This window comes from Magnolia sinica, chromosome 3 (assembly GCF_029962835.1).
Source record: "Magnolia sinica isolate HGM2019 chromosome 3, MsV1, whole genome shotgun sequence".
Taxonomy (NCBI): Eukaryota; Viridiplantae; Streptophyta; class Magnoliopsida; order Magnoliales; family Magnoliaceae; genus Magnolia; species Magnolia sinica.
In genome coordinates, this window is record NC_080575.1 from 127,712,035 (window position 1) to 127,730,216 (window position 18,182).

General features: G+C 39.5%; 1 protein-coding gene across 3 annotated transcripts; it reads right to left on the bottom strand.

Moving 5' to 3' along the window:
* Positions 1-204: 204 nt before the first annotated feature.
* On the bottom strand, positions 205-9,536 carry LOC131241248 (uncharacterized). 3 transcript variants are annotated; one of them, XM_058239996.1, is made up of 18 exons: positions 9,466-9,531; positions 9,336-9,370; positions 8,577-8,713; positions 7,900-7,950; positions 7,628-7,803; positions 7,454-7,531; positions 7,206-7,317; positions 6,579-6,663; positions 6,433-6,484; positions 6,279-6,340; positions 6,070-6,185; positions 5,826-5,944; positions 5,667-5,735; positions 5,509-5,566; positions 5,299-5,372; positions 1,576-1,624; positions 1,067-1,146; positions 205-467 (listed from the first exon to the last, which is right to left on the bottom strand). In XM_058239996.1, exons 3-18 carry the CDS (start codon positions 8,698-8,700, stop codon positions 405-407), a joined length of 1,368 nt encoding a protein of 455 aa, XP_058095979.1. In that variant the 5' UTR covers positions 8,701-8,713; positions 9,336-9,370; positions 9,466-9,531; the 3' UTR covers positions 205-404. The 3 variants fall into 3 exon arrangements, with proteins under 3 accessions (XP_058095979.1, XP_058095978.1, XP_058095980.1); XM_058239995.1 differs by having other exon boundaries at positions 9,336-9,536; XM_058239997.1 differs by having other exon boundaries at positions 5,826-5,932; positions 9,336-9,530.
* Positions 9,537-18,182: the final 8,646 nt, after the last annotated feature.

The window sequence follows — 18,182 nt, forward strand, 5'->3', positions numbered from 1 at the left end:
TCTAACACCAGTCAGTGCCCATTGTCAGAGCAACACAGATTGTTCTTTTTTTCTGTTTGGAACAAAACAACCGCATGTTTTCCAGAGGCAAGGTTCGGTAGATACATATGCATCCTATATAACCAAATTACCAACTTTACCGACTGTTACCACACAAAGCACGAGAAAACTAATTGGCATAGCCCTACCGAGAAACAGTCAAAATGCAACTTAGCATCACAATTAGATGATGAATATTATACCATAGTTCGAATTGTTTGAAATTAAGTAAAAAATATATATATTTGTGATGCAAAACCACATAATATTGACTAGTTAATATACAATGCATAAGCCTGTCCTTTAGATTAGTGACAAACATAAAATTTTCAAAAGGGGCTTCGCGTTGAAACATACTTGAAAAATCACCAGCTTAAGGAGTTCTTCGACTGTTGAAGCTTTGCATTATACGAGCTTTCCATTTCCTCCTGCAAGTACGCAGCAAAAGCATTAGATAGATAGATAGATGGAGATAAAGAAAGAGAGTTGTAGCGATAGATTCCTTATAGTTTCTAGCTTATAGCAATAACTGTCATATTGGTTGATAGTACCAACTAGTGAGAAACACCAAAAGAAAGCCAATCACTTATGGGAATTTGACATTTAGCATTAGTACCAAAACTCAAGTGAGAAGACAAATAAGTGTTACCAACACCGAATAACTAGTAAGCATCCCAATAAAAGAATATTAAAAGGTTATATATCACTAGGAATATATTCACATGTTTATATGTAGAAAAGTGCAGTGCAGGTAATTTTATAACTTGATTAAAAAAAAAAAGAAGGAGAAATGAGATTGTCTTCAAGAATCTTCTGCCTTCCAAGAGGTGTGTCCAGCACCACAGCATTTTAGAAAGATGATGGTTGTTACACAGATAACAACAGTAAACCTTCTCCATGGAGTTTCCAAGTTGCTAGGATACATGTCCGTAATACTTCAAAAAGGCAAGGGAATCTAGGTAGCTTTGTTAAACCATGTTAAGCCACAAAAGCTGCATTAACAGAAATGAAAGTGGAAGAAATATACCTTGCAAGATTTTAATAGTGGCTGCAAGAAAGAAGTTCTGAAGAACCTGACTGATTTGCCAAGTGAAGTTCTATCGCAGTCTGCCATCAATTGGAAAAGAACAAGCCAGTTATCAAGACCACAATAAACTAATTAGTGTTATGTCCTCATAAAGCTACAGTTCAGCTGATCTACAATTCATTCAGCGGCAAGTAGCAACACCTTCACCAGCCTGAACTCTCCAAGGTTTTAAAACTGGGTTTCAGAATGCAACTTGCACCATGGCTGAAACCATTACAAGTAGTTTGGTTTCAGCCAAAAGTAATGAGTTGCATCCCAATGCAAGCTTTTTGGGAGGGGTGACTTCGTCTATTCTCCAAAGAAACCCAATCAACTCAGTTTCGGTAAATTTTAAAACCATACATATATTGGAAAACTTGGAAGCACCAAAGGTCTAGTGATTATTAACGCATGCCATTCCCACAGAAAATAGAAATTCATCGGATGCAATTATCTTCATATTAACATACCATTATCAACATCTGACCTTAGCCCTCCCCTGTTAAGTTCTTCTAAAAGCTGCAGATTGACAAGATGATGGTTAGGATTTTCTCAGGGAGAAAAATATTGTGATTAATTCAGCTACCGGCACATGACGGTCACAAAAGTGCAGAAATGTCCATGCCACTCACATTCAAAGCTGTTCTCAATTTATCTCGATTTTTGTCGTAACTGTCTTTTTTGGAAGTAGGTTTTGTATATGTTGAGATTGGGCAACATGTGTTCAGCTGGAAAAGAGCCAGATACTCTAGGGTCTTCAAAAGGTTGTAGCTTAAGAAAAGTACCACTAGGTACGAATCGAATATGCTATCATAGAGCTGTAAACAGACCGGGCCAGCCCATCAGGTGTTATGGCCCAAATCAAGAAGACACGTGATTGACCTTGATTGCACCTGCACGCCAGGCTCTGGCCTAAAATTTCAAGCCTGATTACTAATAAGACTAGGTTCTGCCTAGTGATTTTGGCCTGTGGAGCCCTTCATGGGTAGGATTTAATCGGAGTATGGCCCAAGACTAGGCCTAGACCATTATGGCCATCTACATTTAGAATACCGGACCTGAGTTTTATTGTGCGTGCGCATGTGCATATGTAATTTAGGATATCAAACCTGGGTGTGTGTGTGTGCACGTGTGTGTGTGTGTGTAATCACCCACTTTTATTACTATGGAAATGGCTTGGGCCATTAGGTTAGTCTTGGGAATAAATCCATAACCATGTCTCTCTACAAATATGGAAATGGCTTAGGCCAATTAGGATGGACCTTGGCTCAGGCCAGAGGTCGGTCCCAGCTAGCCACTTGTTTTCAATTTCAGAAATCGCAAAAAATGTGCATTGATTGTTGCCAGATTGTAAATGTATTTTCTAGCATGTGCAGACAGGAGAATGATGGTACCTATTAACAACTGCCAAACAGTGGCTAAAGAGTAAAAGCCATTTTAGTTCAAACTCCGCCAAAGTGTTCAATATGAGTATCCTTCCTTTTTTAAAGTTATGAAAGGTCATTTCCATTTCGGATGCTGGCAAAAATAATAATTTTAAAGAAGCCAGATTGACATTGGTCAAAGGATTTTGGGTAGGTGATATAACACCAAGTATTGGTAGTTAATCACCTACTAGACAGAACAGAATATAGAAATAAAAGAGACCATGAGTGAAATTCCACATATTCACATGCTTACATCTATGCAGAGGCTTACTCAATTGGGTTTTGTAGAATGGGGGTGATATATGCACCCTACATTTTTTACACATCCACACTTTCTTTGGACTTTTGGTATTGGGTTAGTACAAAGTGCAATATTCTAACACCAAAAGTCAATAGAAAGGGTATGTGCACCAAAAGGAGTTACACACATCAGTTCCATGTAAAATCTTCCCACTTAGGGCGCATTTGGATGATAAGTTACTTAAGCCTCAAGTAGCTTATCTTGGCTTTTACTTAATCAGCAGATAAGCCTGTTTTGTAGGTATGTTTTTTAAAACACCTCATCCAAAAAGCACATTGGGTTAGTGACACACCCAATCCAGTAATGCCGTGATAGTGGGCCCCACCTTAATGTATGTGTTATACATATACTCCATCCATCCATTTTCCCAACTCATTTTAAGGTATTGGTCCAAAAATGGGCCATATCAAAATATTAGGTGGACCACACCATAGGAAACAGTGGTCATTGAATGCCCACCATTAAAAACTTCGTAGGGCGTTTGCCATCCAACTTGCTAATAACGTCACATATATTGGGAAGAAGGGAAAATACACATATCAGCTTGATCCGAAACTTGTGGCCCCTAAGAAATTTTTAATGGCAGGCATTCAATCATGTTTCCTACAGTGTGGTCCACCTGAGATTTGGATATGCTTCATTTTTTGGGCTCATGCCCTAAAATGAGCTGGCAAAGTGGATGGATGGCATGGATATACAACTAGAGTTAGGCACGGGATGACTCCACTTGGCAAACTTGACTCATCTGACTCGTTCAGACCCGACTCGACCCGAACCACATAGGTGAGTTGATCCGAACCGAGTAAACTTCATCCAATTTGAACTCAAACCGAGTCGAGTTCGGATCACTCAGTAACTCGGCTCGACTCGACCCAAAATCCGACTCAGTACTAACTCGACTTGATTCGAAACCCAACTAGTACATTAAAAAAAAAAAAAAAACCAAATTTGACGTTTCAAATCTAAGATCTCGTGTACCTGATGGAGAGGCTACAATTCCGATAGGTGCACCTAGGTTCTGAGCTGTGATTTTAGCCCGCGGATACCCGTCGCACCCAACCCGACTTGGTACCTGTGATCGGGTCGGACTCAGTCCAGATTAGTCTAGGCTAGACCCGAACTCGGATGGGGTCAGGCATGCTGGACTCAGTACCAAGTCGAGTCGAGTTCAGGTCAGGTCTATTTCAAAACCAAGTCGAGTTAGGCCAGTCCTAACTCAGTCTAACTCGACTCAATGCCCTGCTTTATATACAACACACATCAAAGTGGGTCCACCCTCACCGCTTGACTGAACACGTTGTTACCTTGACCTTGTTGGACATGGATTACTAGGTGAACCCAGCTCCACGTGCCCAGGGCCCACTGTGATGTTTCTTAGAAATCCACCCCATCTATCCATTTTACTAGATCATGTTAGGAGGTAGATCCAAAGCTTAAGTGGGCCAAATTAAAGGAAACAATGGAGATTGAATGACCACCATTGAAATCTTTTTGAGGCCCACTGTGATGATTATATGCCATCCAAACCGGTCATAAGGTCATTCCTACCCATGAAGAGACAGGTGGATAGGTGGATATTTAAAAAATAAAATAAAATTGTGGGCCTCATGACTATTTCAACAGTGGAGGTTCAACACCACTGTTTCAAGTAGCATGGCCCACTTGAGTGTTGAATTTGCCTCATATTGGGCCCATGTCTTAAAATGAGACAATGGAAATGGTGGACGGGGTGGATTTCTCAAAAACGTTATGGTGGGACACTTCAATTTTTTGAGTTCCTCCATTCTAAGGTGGGGTTTAATAATACTTTTTCAAGTTGTGTGGCCCACCTAAGTTTTGGATCTTCATTATATCTGGACACCGATTAAAATGAGCTGAAAAAACTGGCAGAGGTAGTGGAATTCTCATAAACATCATGGTGGGCCATACAAAAATGGGCATTGTTTCAACAATGGGGGTTCAACACCATTGTTGCAAGTTTTGTGGCACACTTGAATGTTGGATCTATCTCATATTTAGGCCCACCCCCTACAATGATATGAATAAAATGACAGGGTGGATTTCTCAAAAACATCATGGAACGTATTTCCCAACATGGCACATCCATTCATCAGTCCAGCCCACGCGCACTGCTCACAGTGGCCCTGATATAAGTTAGTGAAAAGCAAAACCAAAAACTTATCAAAATAAGTTGGTATGTATGATAAGTTAATTATTTAAATTTAATTACCAAACTAACTTTTGAAAAAGTAACTTATTAAGTTAAGTTACTTATTTAAATTTAATTACCAAACTAACTTTTGAAAAAGTAACTTATTAAGTTACTTATTTATATTTAATTACCAAACTAACTTTTGAAAAAGTAACTTATTAAGTTAAAAAGTTACTTATTGGGTGGTCTCTAAACGGGCCCTTATAGACAATTACTCATAAGTACAAACAGCTGTCTTCAAGCGCATGCTTACCTCAGAGAGGGTCGGTACCGCTGTAGGATCAAACTCATCACACTCGTTGGGGTCAATGGGAACGCATACACGGCCTAAAACATTGACAAGAGATTATATCACATAGGTTCAGTCAAAAGTGCTAAAGCAGACATCTATGAAATAACATAATTCAATCTTACCAGCATAAACACATTATCACCCTTAACCAGTGATAGCATTGATACTAACCTGTTTTTGGGTGTACACAGAAAGGTGCCTTTAGCAAATGATTCATGTGTTTGGACACCTAAAATGAGACAATGTTTTCGTGAGAAGAATGAAACAAATGCATGGATCACAGATATCAGAATCCTTGAATGCTACACATAGAAAAACATTCCACAAACCTCCATATCCAGTCTTGGATATGTATACGAGAAAACAATCTCTTCAACACACCGACGAAGCCCCTGTGCCTGAAACACGGAATGATCGTCAAAGAAAATGGGCTTAGAAAAGCAAACACAGATCTAAAAATGCCTACAAGATGCAAAGATGCACCATACCTTTTGCTTCCCAGACTGCAACACGTGTTTTAATTGCTCCCATCGGACAACATTAAGGTCTTCTTTTGAGATGGACCGTCGGTTTTCCTGCCACCTTGCCTGTAGCTCTGTACCAATAGCTGCAAATATTGCACTATTACAATGTAAATAATGCTCTTTCCAAAAACAAGATTTCCTAGCAGACAGAAACATGTATCATGCTTATTCAAATAAAATCATTAGAAATGATTTTTGAGTTGCATACTTTCATCAGGAATCATGTCAAGGATCTTTTGATATTTCTCTTCGGATGCAAATAATTTCTGCCCACCAAGCAGTTTCTCTTCAAAAAATACCTTCAAGACATCTGTATATGATCTCCTGCACCGCATGAAAGTATCTTCGTAATGAAAAGAGCTTAAATGACATCTTCTCAAGTTCCTTAAATATGTAAAGCAGATCATCGAGACTTACGCCAGTAAAGGATGCAGAGCTAGACCCGTCAAAGACACTTTCTTACTACTATTTTCATTTCCCTATAACAGAAGCTACGTCAGGGAGTTCCATGACATTGGGTCCTAAGAAAGATCTGGTACGTTGAAATTATTGACAGTTCAGTTATTGCTACCTTGTATACCCTGAAGTAGTCTGCAATCGCTGCCCTCTGTTCATTAGTCAACCTGAAGAACGGTGGCAGAATAAACACCATCTCAATACGCGTACAAAGGTCATGGGCAGATGAAATTCATGTTTCAGACTCTATGCACAATTTACCTCCTCGCTCTCCCATCACAAACCCAACAATGAACACCGCGTCTGCCACTATATACCCAGAGTATGTGATTAAAACCAAAATCATCTGCATTAGGATACTCATAAAAGAAGTCAGTCATATCACCCTATAAATACATTTCCTAGGAAAATCCATGACATAAAAGACCCGAACATCGACTATATAATATGGAGAGAAAAAAGATCCTGATGGAGGCTTTTTGAGGTACTTAGTTAATAGATATAACAGATAGTACAAAAGAGGAATCATAAGTTCGTCAACCAGAGGCTTTGCAAAGTATACTGGGGTTTCAGCTCTAACAGGTGGGGTCCATAGTCAAGTGATCCAGAACATTGGTTAATGTCATTCCAACATGGATTGACCATGCCCCATAAATCTCTTGGACTGGTTTTTTTTTCCAGTTGAATGTAGAATGTTATTGTATTTCTATTCTAATCTACTTGTCTGCTACGAATCTAAATGTTACAATTTTTAACAAGGGGCTTTTTGGGGCATGATCCATCCTCATTGTGATGGAAGGCCTCGATTCAAGGATCCTATCATTCCTCAGTATAAAATACTACCACTGGAACACCATGTAACAAAAAAGAAAAACTGTTGTTTCCCACCTCTGAGAGCAATATCCATCACTTTAATGGCGATGGTCATCAATGGCCAGCATTCTAAGCAGACATCTGCTCCTGAGCAGCAGTACCGAACATCATCATAATCGGACATATCCTGTCAAAGAATCAAGCATTAGAGCTAAATAAAGAAAAAGCCCCACCAAACAACCACCTTGTTTGGTGGTGGTTGGTGGGGCTGGAAACATTCAGTGTCCAGTTCAGTTTATGTCTGCCAGAAGCTTTATACTTACAATATCAAAAACGAGCTCCCTCTCTACTGGCATGAAAACATTATTACCACCTTGTGCATATGCATGCCGTTTAGCAGGCTGGAAAAAAAAAAAGACATGAGAAGAGCTCAAGGATAGGAAATACATCAGCAACCATTAACTACTTGACCACCAAAGAGAATGTGCAAATCATACATCTACACTGTATACAGGTCCAATATCAATCTTAAATGGGCACTTTTCTTTGATAGAACTTTCCAGTTCAGCCGCGTTGTTGAACGATTGGAAGCGCAGATAAATGTCATTATCCAGTGTGAAGGAAAATTCTCTCCGGCCAAAGTAGGACGGGTCACATGCTGGATGCTTTCCATCTATAGACAGGCAGAAGAGACGGACAGTAAATAAGAAACATCCAAAACATAGCAAATAACAAAGACATGATTCAAGTTTGTCAGGGTGTCAAGTACCATTTCCATACATCATCCATTTAAAGATCTCAGCATGTGGAAAGAGCTTTCCTATCAAGAGAGAAACTAGCACTTCAGACAGTTGTATCAAAGAGATTGAAACAAAGGAATCAGAAGCACATGACAAATGTTTCTACAGGGTATTGGAAAATCCCTAAGCCAAAAGTTTGTAAATACCATTCGCTTTTCACATTTCAGAAGTGGGCCCATGTTTCAGTGATCCAAACCATTGATATTATGAACCCCCCCTCAATGTGGATGGGCAATGAACCAAACAATCTCCTAGATAGAAGAATCCTAACCCATTGATAGGTAGTCAACAAATAGACACTTAACAAGGAAAATATAGCAAAGGCTTCACATTTGACCAAAAAAAAAACATATATTATATTCCATACGGGGATTTTTTGGGACATATGCCATCTATGGCTATACAGATGATTGGATCCTTTAACCATGGGCCCCCACTCATACAACTGAAAACCTAGACAGTATACACTAAAGACTATTGACTCACCCAAGTCGCCATTTTTTCAAGAAACTCAGTGAAGCAGCAGTCGAATGGAGACCGTTCGAATTGCGAGTCGGTTTCAAAACTTTGATTATAATTGGATACGATGAAAGCAGAGATAAAGCAAATGTAAGAGGAACAAAAGTGGGATAACACAATCCATTACCGTAGTAAACTTTGAGATACTCAGCATTAAACCCATCGGGAATGGTGTTCCCTTGCCTGTGTTCAGGTACACATGCATCAATTAGCATGTCATCTCTTCCATCCCCATTTTCTTCTTTCGTCATCTTAGCAAATGACCTTAAACAAACAAATTAATTGTTGCTAGTGAGATGGGACCAACAAATGTATATTGCCATTTGTAATAGCAAAAAACAACCAGAAGAATAACTAGATGTCCGAAATTGAAACGAGTAAGCCTTAAATCAGTTTCCATATGGAAAATTTCCAAATCCTTCAATAGGTGGCCTGACAAATGGTACAATAAGAACTGGAACATTAACAATTTCCCAAAAATGGAGCGCCAATCTGGACGATTATATTCAGTCCATGTGTTGATTTAGTCTCATCAAATCAATTGGTTTGGATGTTCACAAGTGGCCCACTGTGCGGTGATTCGGACCGCACAATCTGTGGCTTTTCAATGGGGGCCCATTTCATCGATGAGGACTGCTAGAATATTCCAAATCTGGACCATTGATTTCGTTTAGATAAACGGTCAGCATCAACCGAATGTATGATCAACACATATCAATTCCCCAAAACGGGCCCGACGTATAAGCGGCCCGGATGGCATGTACGTGTATAAAATCAACGATCCGGATCGAGTTCATGGGTCCACATAAAAAAATTTCCCAAGAATGCGTATAGAAGATACTGAAGAAGAAGGGGAAAAAAACACCACTTGAAACCTGGAAGCTTACCTTGAAAAAACCCTCTTCTTCTGCTTCTTCCTCGCTGAGATTTTCTGTGAGTGGTGAGAAAGGGGAAGAAAGGGAAATCTAGATTTTACAATGTAACCGAAGTTGAGAATTTGAAATAGGAGAGAATACCTGTGAATGGAAAGATCGGAAAAGGGAGGCTCTTCCTCTTTCGCTCGATGGGAAAAAACCGCGGGAAGAGATGTCTTTTTGGCGCCAAATCGTGGAGGGCTGTTGTTTTAATGGTTTAGAAAATAAAGACACCAGCCACTGGCTGGTGGTCGGTGCTCTGTGGGGCCCACCATGATGTATGTGTGTCATCCATTCCGTCCATATATTTTTATATATCATTTTATCATATACTAGAAAAAATGAAGTATATCTCAATCTCAAGTGGACCACATTACGGGAAACAGTTTTGAATGAATGTTGACCATTAAAAACGTTTTGGGGCCCATAAAAGTTTTGGATCAAGCTGATATTTATTATTTCCCTTTATCTAGGTCTTTATGACCAAATAAACAGATTGGATTTCAAATAAACAATACATTGGGCCTTAGGAGGATTTTAATTGTGAATATCCAATTATTATTTTTGTCCTGTGGTGTGGCCCACCTAAGATTTATATACCTATCATTTTCGTATCAATCCCTAAAATGATCTGTAAAAATGGATGAACATAATAGATGAAACACATACATCATGGAGGGGCCCACAGAGACCAACCACCAGCCACGGGGCTGGTTTCAGGGGGAGTAGCCAATCCTTTCCCCCCCCTCCTCCCTACCTGATGTACCACACACACCAGCTATACAGGTACGTGTCGTGCGAAGATGAGCACCGACGCTCCTCGAGCTCTTGTACGAACGGTTCAAAGGCGATTAAAGTTTTATGGGGCCCACGGTGATGTTTTTATTATATCTACACCGTTCATCTCTTTTTAGAGCATTATCCAAATAACGAATAATATCCAGAGATCATCTGGGCCATACCATAAATAGCAGCGTATATAATAATTTTCACCTTTACAAAATTTGTAGGACCCACCGCAACGTTTATTTTCCATCAAATCTGTTCATAAGGTCATGAATACCTAAACGAAGAGGAAAAACAAACTTCATATTGATCCAAAACTTCTCTAAATCCAAAAAAGGTCTCAATGGTAGACGTTCACTCCCTCACTGCTTTTTGCAGTGTGGTCCACTTGATAATTAGATTTGTCTTATTTTTAGTCTCAAACCTTAAGAGGAGCTCGCTAAATGGATGGATGGTTTGGATAGACCCACGAAACTTGCTGACATCAATAAAGCAACTATATAGTTGGTGTGATGTACTCCAGCCAATCCGCTTCCTCCTTTTCATCACCGTATGGATACGGATTTCATGGGAAAGCCTGTCACAGAAAGTTTTGGTAGGATCCAGTGTGAGGCTCACTTATATGTTTGTGAGAAATCCAACCCCTTTATCCATTTTTCAAGCTCATTTTATCAATTGAGACAAAAAATAAAGAGGATCAAAAATTCAAGTAAGTGATGCGAGAGGAAATATTGGAAATTTAGTGACCACTATTAAAACATTTATATAGTCATGAAAGTTTTGTAACGGTCTAATTTTTCTGGTTTTTTATTTTTTTTCTGAGTAAAAATGATCTTATAAGCGGTTTAAATGACATATAAACAACAAGGTAGAGCCTAAGAAGGTTTCAATAGTAGGCATTCATTTCCCCACCGTTTCATCTCCTATAGCTCACTTGAGTTTTCGATACTCTTCATTTTTAGTAACATGCGTTGAAATGAGGCCGAAAAATGAAAAAAATGAGGATCAAAAACTTAAGTGGGCCACACGAGAGGAAACGTTGGTCCTATATTGAGTTCGGTAGGGATGGATGATGTTGGAAAAAACTATATGACCCGCCATGATGTTTGTCTTTCATACCTGTCATCTATCTATTTTTTTCGTTTCATTTTATGGCATAAGCCTAAAAATCAGCATTCAAATTTTTGGTGGACTACACGGTAGGAAACACTGATGATTGCCGTTAAAAACTTCTCCGGGCTGCAAATGTTTCATATGAAGATGATATTTGTTTTTTGCCTTTGTACAAGTCTATATAAGTTAATTAATATATTAGATGAAAAATAAACATTACAATGGGCCCATGAAGTTTTTAATGATTAACATTCGATTACCACTTTTTTGTGGTGCGGTTCACTTGAGAATTGAATCTACTTTATTTTTAGCTCACGTCCAATGGTATGGTTCACCTGAGAATTGAGTCTACTTCATCTCGTGGGTTTCCTGTGAGAGACTTTGGTACCAAGTTTTTCACGGGAACCTTACAGAGGGCCCAGCTTGTTGTTTTTTAGATCCACCGTGTCCATCTGATTTGTGAGATCATTTTAGGGCATGTTATCAAAAGTGAGCATGATTCAAGACTCAAGTGGGCCACATTGAAGCAAAAGTTGGGTAGTGAAATTCCTATCTAATCAAACCTCCATGGGTCATAGCGTCATTCCTAATTGGATGAACTTAAATTAGCCTCAGTTAAAACTTTTGTAGCCCTACGAAGATTTCAACTTTGGGCGTTTAATCCTCATGTTTTCAGGGCCCACTTGACTTTTGGATCCAGCTTAGTTTTAGCATCCTATCCTAAAATGAACTCACAAAATAGATGGACAAAGTAAATTTCTCACAAACATCAGGGGGCCCCACATAGGTTCCCAAGCAGGAAAGAAATCCGGCGTACCTAAAATGAGTTCGCAAAATGACATTTTCCTCGTGAAGTGAGAGTATGGCATGTACAGGAACGGCGCACACGGATGCCAGTAGTGGTCCACGTTAAAAATTAAAATTTACTCAAGGGATAGCCGATTGCATCCTGGGGCTCCAGCGGCCCATCGTGATGTATGTGTTTGGTAAACACTGTATATCCATTTTTTCAAATCATTTTAAGGTATAAATCTAAAATTGAGGCAGGTCCCGTGCGAATCATGAGAACCACACCACAGTAAGTAGCAGCGACAGTTAAACTCATCGTTGAAACCTTTCCTGGGTGCCATCCAACCTGTTCATAAGGCTATGTAGACCTAAATGGAAGTAAAACATAAATAAATATTAGATTGATCCAAAAAAAATTTCCACTTGCAAAAAGTATTTAAGGATGGATATTCAATCCCTTCTACGTGGTCTACTTGAGTTTTGTATCTGTCTTATTTTTTAGTTTATATCAGAAATGATATGAAAACATAATGCCATATATAAAACCAATACATCACGGTGGGCTTCATAGATCCCGCCAGGACGACCGATTAACTTCCAACCGGTGGCTGAGCTTCCTTCTTTGGCGTGATTGGTTTTTCGAAATGTGGCTTCCATTGGACTCGATTTCCCAGAAAAGCCTTTCATAGGAAGTTCTCGTGGTTAGATGCTAGGTGGGGCTTATTGTGATGTTTGTGAGAATTCCACACCATCAGTCCATCCATTTTAAGAACTTATTTTAGGATATGTAACAAAAATTGAGGTGGATCCAAAACTCGAGCATGTTGCACAAGAGGGAAATTAGGGAATGAATTTCCTACCATTGAAACCTTCATCGGATCTACCTTAATGTTTATATGCCATCCAAACCGTTAATAAGGTCATTCCCACGAGGATGAAGTGAAATCACTAAAAACTTAGCCTCATATGAAACTCTGTGACCATACAAATGTTTCAAATGGTGGTCACTGAATCACAACTATTTCCTCCCATGCGGCCGCTTGAGTTTTGGATCCACTTCATTTTTAGCTGGATATTTTAAAATGAGCTCTCAAAGTAGATGGATGGTATGGATTTCTCACAAACATCACGGTAAGCCCCCACATATCATCCTACTGCAGGAACTTCTTATAAAGGTTTTCCAAGGAAATCAGCATCCGATTCCATTTGGGGAGCGGATTCGGTCACATCATCCAACTATTTTGAAAGCTCATTTGAGGGCATGATCCCGAAAATGGAACTATTAACTATTTTGAAAGCTCATTTCAGGGCATGATCCCGAAAATGAAACTATCAACTATTTTGAAAGCTCATTTCAGGGCATGATCCCGAAAATGAAACTATCTCAAATCTATCTTAGGTGGACCACACCACAGGAAACAGTCATGATTAAATCTCTGCCATTAAAAGTTTCATGGATTCCACAATCATGTTTATTTGCCATCCAACCTGTTGATAAGGTTACAAACACCTAAATGAAGAAATCACACAAATATCATCTTAATCCAAAGCTTCTTTGGCCCACAAGAAGTTTTTAATGGTCAATCACCATTGTTTCCTGTCCTATGGCCCATTTGCGATTTTGAACTGCTTAATTTTTTGGATCATACCCTAAAATGAGCTTTCAATATGGATGGATTGCGTGGATGTAGCCATATACATCACAGTGGGCCCCCACAGCCAGGGGATCTCACCTAAATTGCTACCCAAAGCATTAAAATGCAAAGCATCTTCCGTTGCCTTAAATGCAAGATTCAACCGTGGTCTTATCCCCTTGAGGTTTAGATCTGCCTCATTCTTTCACTCATACTTTAAAATAATTTGAGGAAGAGGATGCATGGCATAGATAAACAAATACATCACATATCACAGTGACCTCGGTGATTACTATAACAAAGTAAGTCATTAATGTCATTCCAAGCCTCTGCCTGAACAAAAATTATAGCTTATGAATTAAAAGCTAAATACACAAATAGAAAAAATGGGCAAAGGAAATTATAATGATTATATTTAAATTTTTTACATTATAAAATCACCATATATATTTTTTAATGCTTGGGTAAAACAAATAATGATAGCAAACTTATTATTATAATCCAACATAGGTGGCACTAGTAATTAATCAATTATTCATTTCCAACCATTTGCCATTGTAATTACAAAACCAAACACACCCTATGATAATCACAACTCATCCTATTACTCTCATATCGTTGGGACATAGGTTGTGCAATGATGCTAACCGCCCTTTTACGGTGAAGACCATGAGGAGCCCACCCATGTTATATGTGTTCTATATATATACTTAATCCCTTTTTCTAATTTATTTTAAGAAATGAGGTTAAAATTGAAATAACTTCAAAGCTCAAGTGGACCATAGCACAAATAATGTGAATTGAGCAGCTACTGGTTGAAAACTTTTTAAGGGCAGCATGAGTTTTGGGTCAAGCTAACATGTATGTTTTCCTTTTGGGTCAAGCTGATATGTACGTTTTCTCTTCATCCCTGTGAATAAGTTGATGACAAATAAATATCACCATGTGCCCCAATAAGGTTTCAACGGTGGACTTTATTATCCCCACTGTTTCCCGTTTCCCATGGTATGGTCCACATGAGCTTTGGATATGCTTTGACTTTGAGTGCTTGGCCTAAAATGAGATGTTGAAATGGATGGATTGTGTAGAAAAAACACATACATCATGGTGGGCTCTAGAAGAGTCTTGAGTGTCGGGTCACAACACGTGCTAGTTATAATAATTGCTACAATGCACACTATAAAGAAGCTGTAGGGGCTAAATCAGCAGTAGAGTTTAGCCAACACTACAGGTCGAGGTTTTAGGTAACACATGCATGATGTGTGGATGACAGGCTTGGAGTTGGGCTTTTATGAACCAATGAAAATGTTGGATTTTAGAAGGGAGATTGCTAATCTGCAGACGGTGAAAACTTCAGAAATTTCACAAAAGGTACCATGTGATCCTATATCTCTGTGTTTTTGCTTCCTCACTCTACAGAAATTCGTAGTCTTTATTCCAATTTGATCTTAGATCAAGCTCATCAGTGGTCTGGTTTCATGGTCAAATGGGAGTGTTTAGGTACAGCTCCTTTCTATGCTACAATGTGGGGCATGTCATTTTCTTGCCTCTGATGGGGTGCCATCCAGGTGGCCTATCCTAATAACCATCTAACAAATGGGATTTTTGTTTTTTCAATAGGTCTGAAACACTGCCGATTTCTATCTTTTGTTGTTCATTCGAATGACACTGATTCAGGGGTCCAAAGTGGTTATTTCAACTGCATCCGTTCATACATATCAAACGGTTCAGATCAATGCGTTGGTTTGATGATGACACGGGTGCACGTACCTACAAGGACACATGGGTGCACGTACCTGCAAGGACAAAATAATGCATTTGCAAGTTTTGATGGCAATCATGGACCGTTGATTTATTTTTGCGTAGTTATTGGCTTTGCAGGCCAGTGATTATGCCTACGACAGTTCATTCCACTAGGGATCGTTTAGAGGCCTGGATTTGGGCCTGGGTTTGGATTAATTTCGAATAGATATCAATGATCACATTAGGCAGCTTCTTCTTTACTGATGGATTTCAAATCCAAAATTTTCATTTTTGCTTGCTCTCGAAAAGTTGAGTTACAAGATTCAAGTATCCCAAATCCAACACCATCGTTAAAATTTTCAAATCATTCCCTCTGATATGGGCCACCTGACTCTAAAGTGGTCTGATTTTTGGGGTGTATCGTGCCTCGGTGTTACACTCACGAGAGTTTCAACACAAGGTCATGGGTTCTGGTACCTATTGCCGTGAAATCCCACCACACACGGTGTGAGTGCGTGCGAAACAAAATGATGCAGAAAAAGGTGGGCCAAAAGATAATTTGGAAGCTTCTCAACGGTGGGTATCCCAACTGGGGGATTGAAAATATCTGGAATTTTCAATCCTAGGTACTTGGGAAAATCCAAGCTGCAAAAGGGACCCCTTATCTTGGTCCGCACCCCATCCAAGGGCTATCCCATCAGATCAATGGCTCTAATAGCCACATGTGTTTGCCCAGCTGCACGGCTCTTCTGTGGTGCAACACGCACATTACCTCTCTTTCTCTCTAAATACTTCCATTCATACTTCAGGAGAGTGATGGATGATACACATGCAGCTAGGGATTTAAGTAAATCAAATCAAACCATCCATATTTTGGACACCAAATATATGATGAACCAAAAATTATATTTTCATGTCGTTCTCTAGATATTACATTGCTGACCATTTATTGGACTATTAAAAATAAAAATATCCAAAATATCCAATAGCCTTATTTATATAAAAAATTAAAATTTAAAAAAGTTTCTAAGAGTGATTTTTAAACGGATCCGTTTTTTCGGACTGCAATTTTTGACAGTAGGTTCCACAATCTAGTCGGTTTAATTTGAATTAATAAACGCCATCTCATATCATTTCTAAGCGCCTGCATATCAAGAGTCATAGGCAGCCAGAGTATCAATAATTCCTTTATTTTTTTGAGGTGTGTCTAACCGTCGCTTTAGCCTTCCGCGGGTAACTCTGTATTAGCCGTTTCCCTGACCGTGGGTGTATGTTTTGCATATCCACGCTGTCCATCAGTTTTTCCAGATCATCCCACGTATGAAACAAAAATGAAACAGATTCAAATCTCAAATGGACCACACCACAGGAAACATGCCCATCATTAGAAACTTCCTAGACCCAGAGTAATATTTATTTTCCATCCAACCTGTTGATAATGTCACAATGATCTAGATGAAGGAAAAATTAAATATCAGCTTGATCCAAAACATTTGTGGCCCACAAGAAGTTATTTACTGTCAATGACTACCTTTTCCTATGGTGTGGTTCACCTCAGATTTTGATCTGCTTAAGTGTTTGAACCATACACTATAATTTTGAACCATACACTATAATTAGCTGAAAAAAAATGATGGACGGTGTGGATATACAAAAATATATATATATCAAGTTGGGCCCCACCATGAGGGAAACACCCGGGTAACGCCTGATCCACTCCCATAAGGCGCAGCTTCATTGATTGAAACGTGGCTGATTCGAAATTAACAAGCTCATTCTCGTTCCTTCCAGGGCGCCGCTGGAATCGGAGAAAACAGGCGGGGGTGACTTCTCCTCTGCCACAGGAAAGGTAAGAGGTGGGACTCAAAAGCCCTGCCATCGCATGCAACCGGACATTTGCCCTTCTCTTCCTGCGACCCTTACACATTTATAACGACGCTGATGAACGCAAAGAGCCAAGACTCCCCAACTTTTGAATTGCCCAAAACACCCTTACACATAAGTTACAAGATCCGTCGCTAGTATCTGAGTCCGTCATTGACAAGTTAATCTGGCCACATATGGTATACATGCAGGAGATGCACACCGTTCATATTTTAGACCTGTCTTTAATGTGAATCATCCATCTTGTGGGGCCCACCTTCGATGTGGATCATCCACCTTGCGAGGCCCACCATCTGATTAATGGGCTGATCTGATTCTTTTCATTTACAACTTCACATAGTGGGACGGTTGAGTGATTGGAGCAGTACATCTTCTTGGGATTTATTATGCGATTACCACACGGATGCATTTTTTGGCTATGGCCCACCTAAATGGTAGCTATCAATTGCATGGTGATTGATGGACTGTTTCAGCGCGTAACTTTCACATTTCTTATCTTGGGACTTGAATCAGGACCAAAACCGAATTAATAGAGGGGTAAATTCGTCATTTAGAAATCCGTTTTGGCAATTGCGACATTGACGTTTTCTTTCACAAGCCAGCCCCTCCACGCGTCACTGACCGTCCAAATAGTGGGCCCAACTGTGGATGGAGCATTGCCCACGAGTCACGCCGTCCGTTGATTTCATCGGTGAAATTGGTGGCCGTCAAATGAATACCTAGTTGGGAAATGTTTAATAGTCCAAATCAAGAAATTACGATCAGCTTGCTAAGATCTACGACCACTGTGATTTTCGGGCGATGGTCCACCGACAGTGGGTCCCACGATATGGACAGTCTGGATTGCGTCCGCTCATACAACACGTATTT

Coding starts and splice junctions, on each gene's coding strand:
- LOC131241248 (XM_058239995.1), bottom strand. CDS start 8,700: ATGACGAAAGAAGAAAATGGGGATGGAAGAGATGACATGCTAATTGAT. Junction 5,736..5,825: donor TGCAGTCTGGGAAGCAAAAG/GTATGGTGCATC, acceptor TCCGTGTTTCAG/GCACAGGGGCTTCGTCGGTG. Junction 1,625..5,298: donor CGGTACCGACCCTCTCTGAG/GTAAGCATGCGC, acceptor GTCAATCTGCAG/CTTTTAGAAGAACTTAACAG.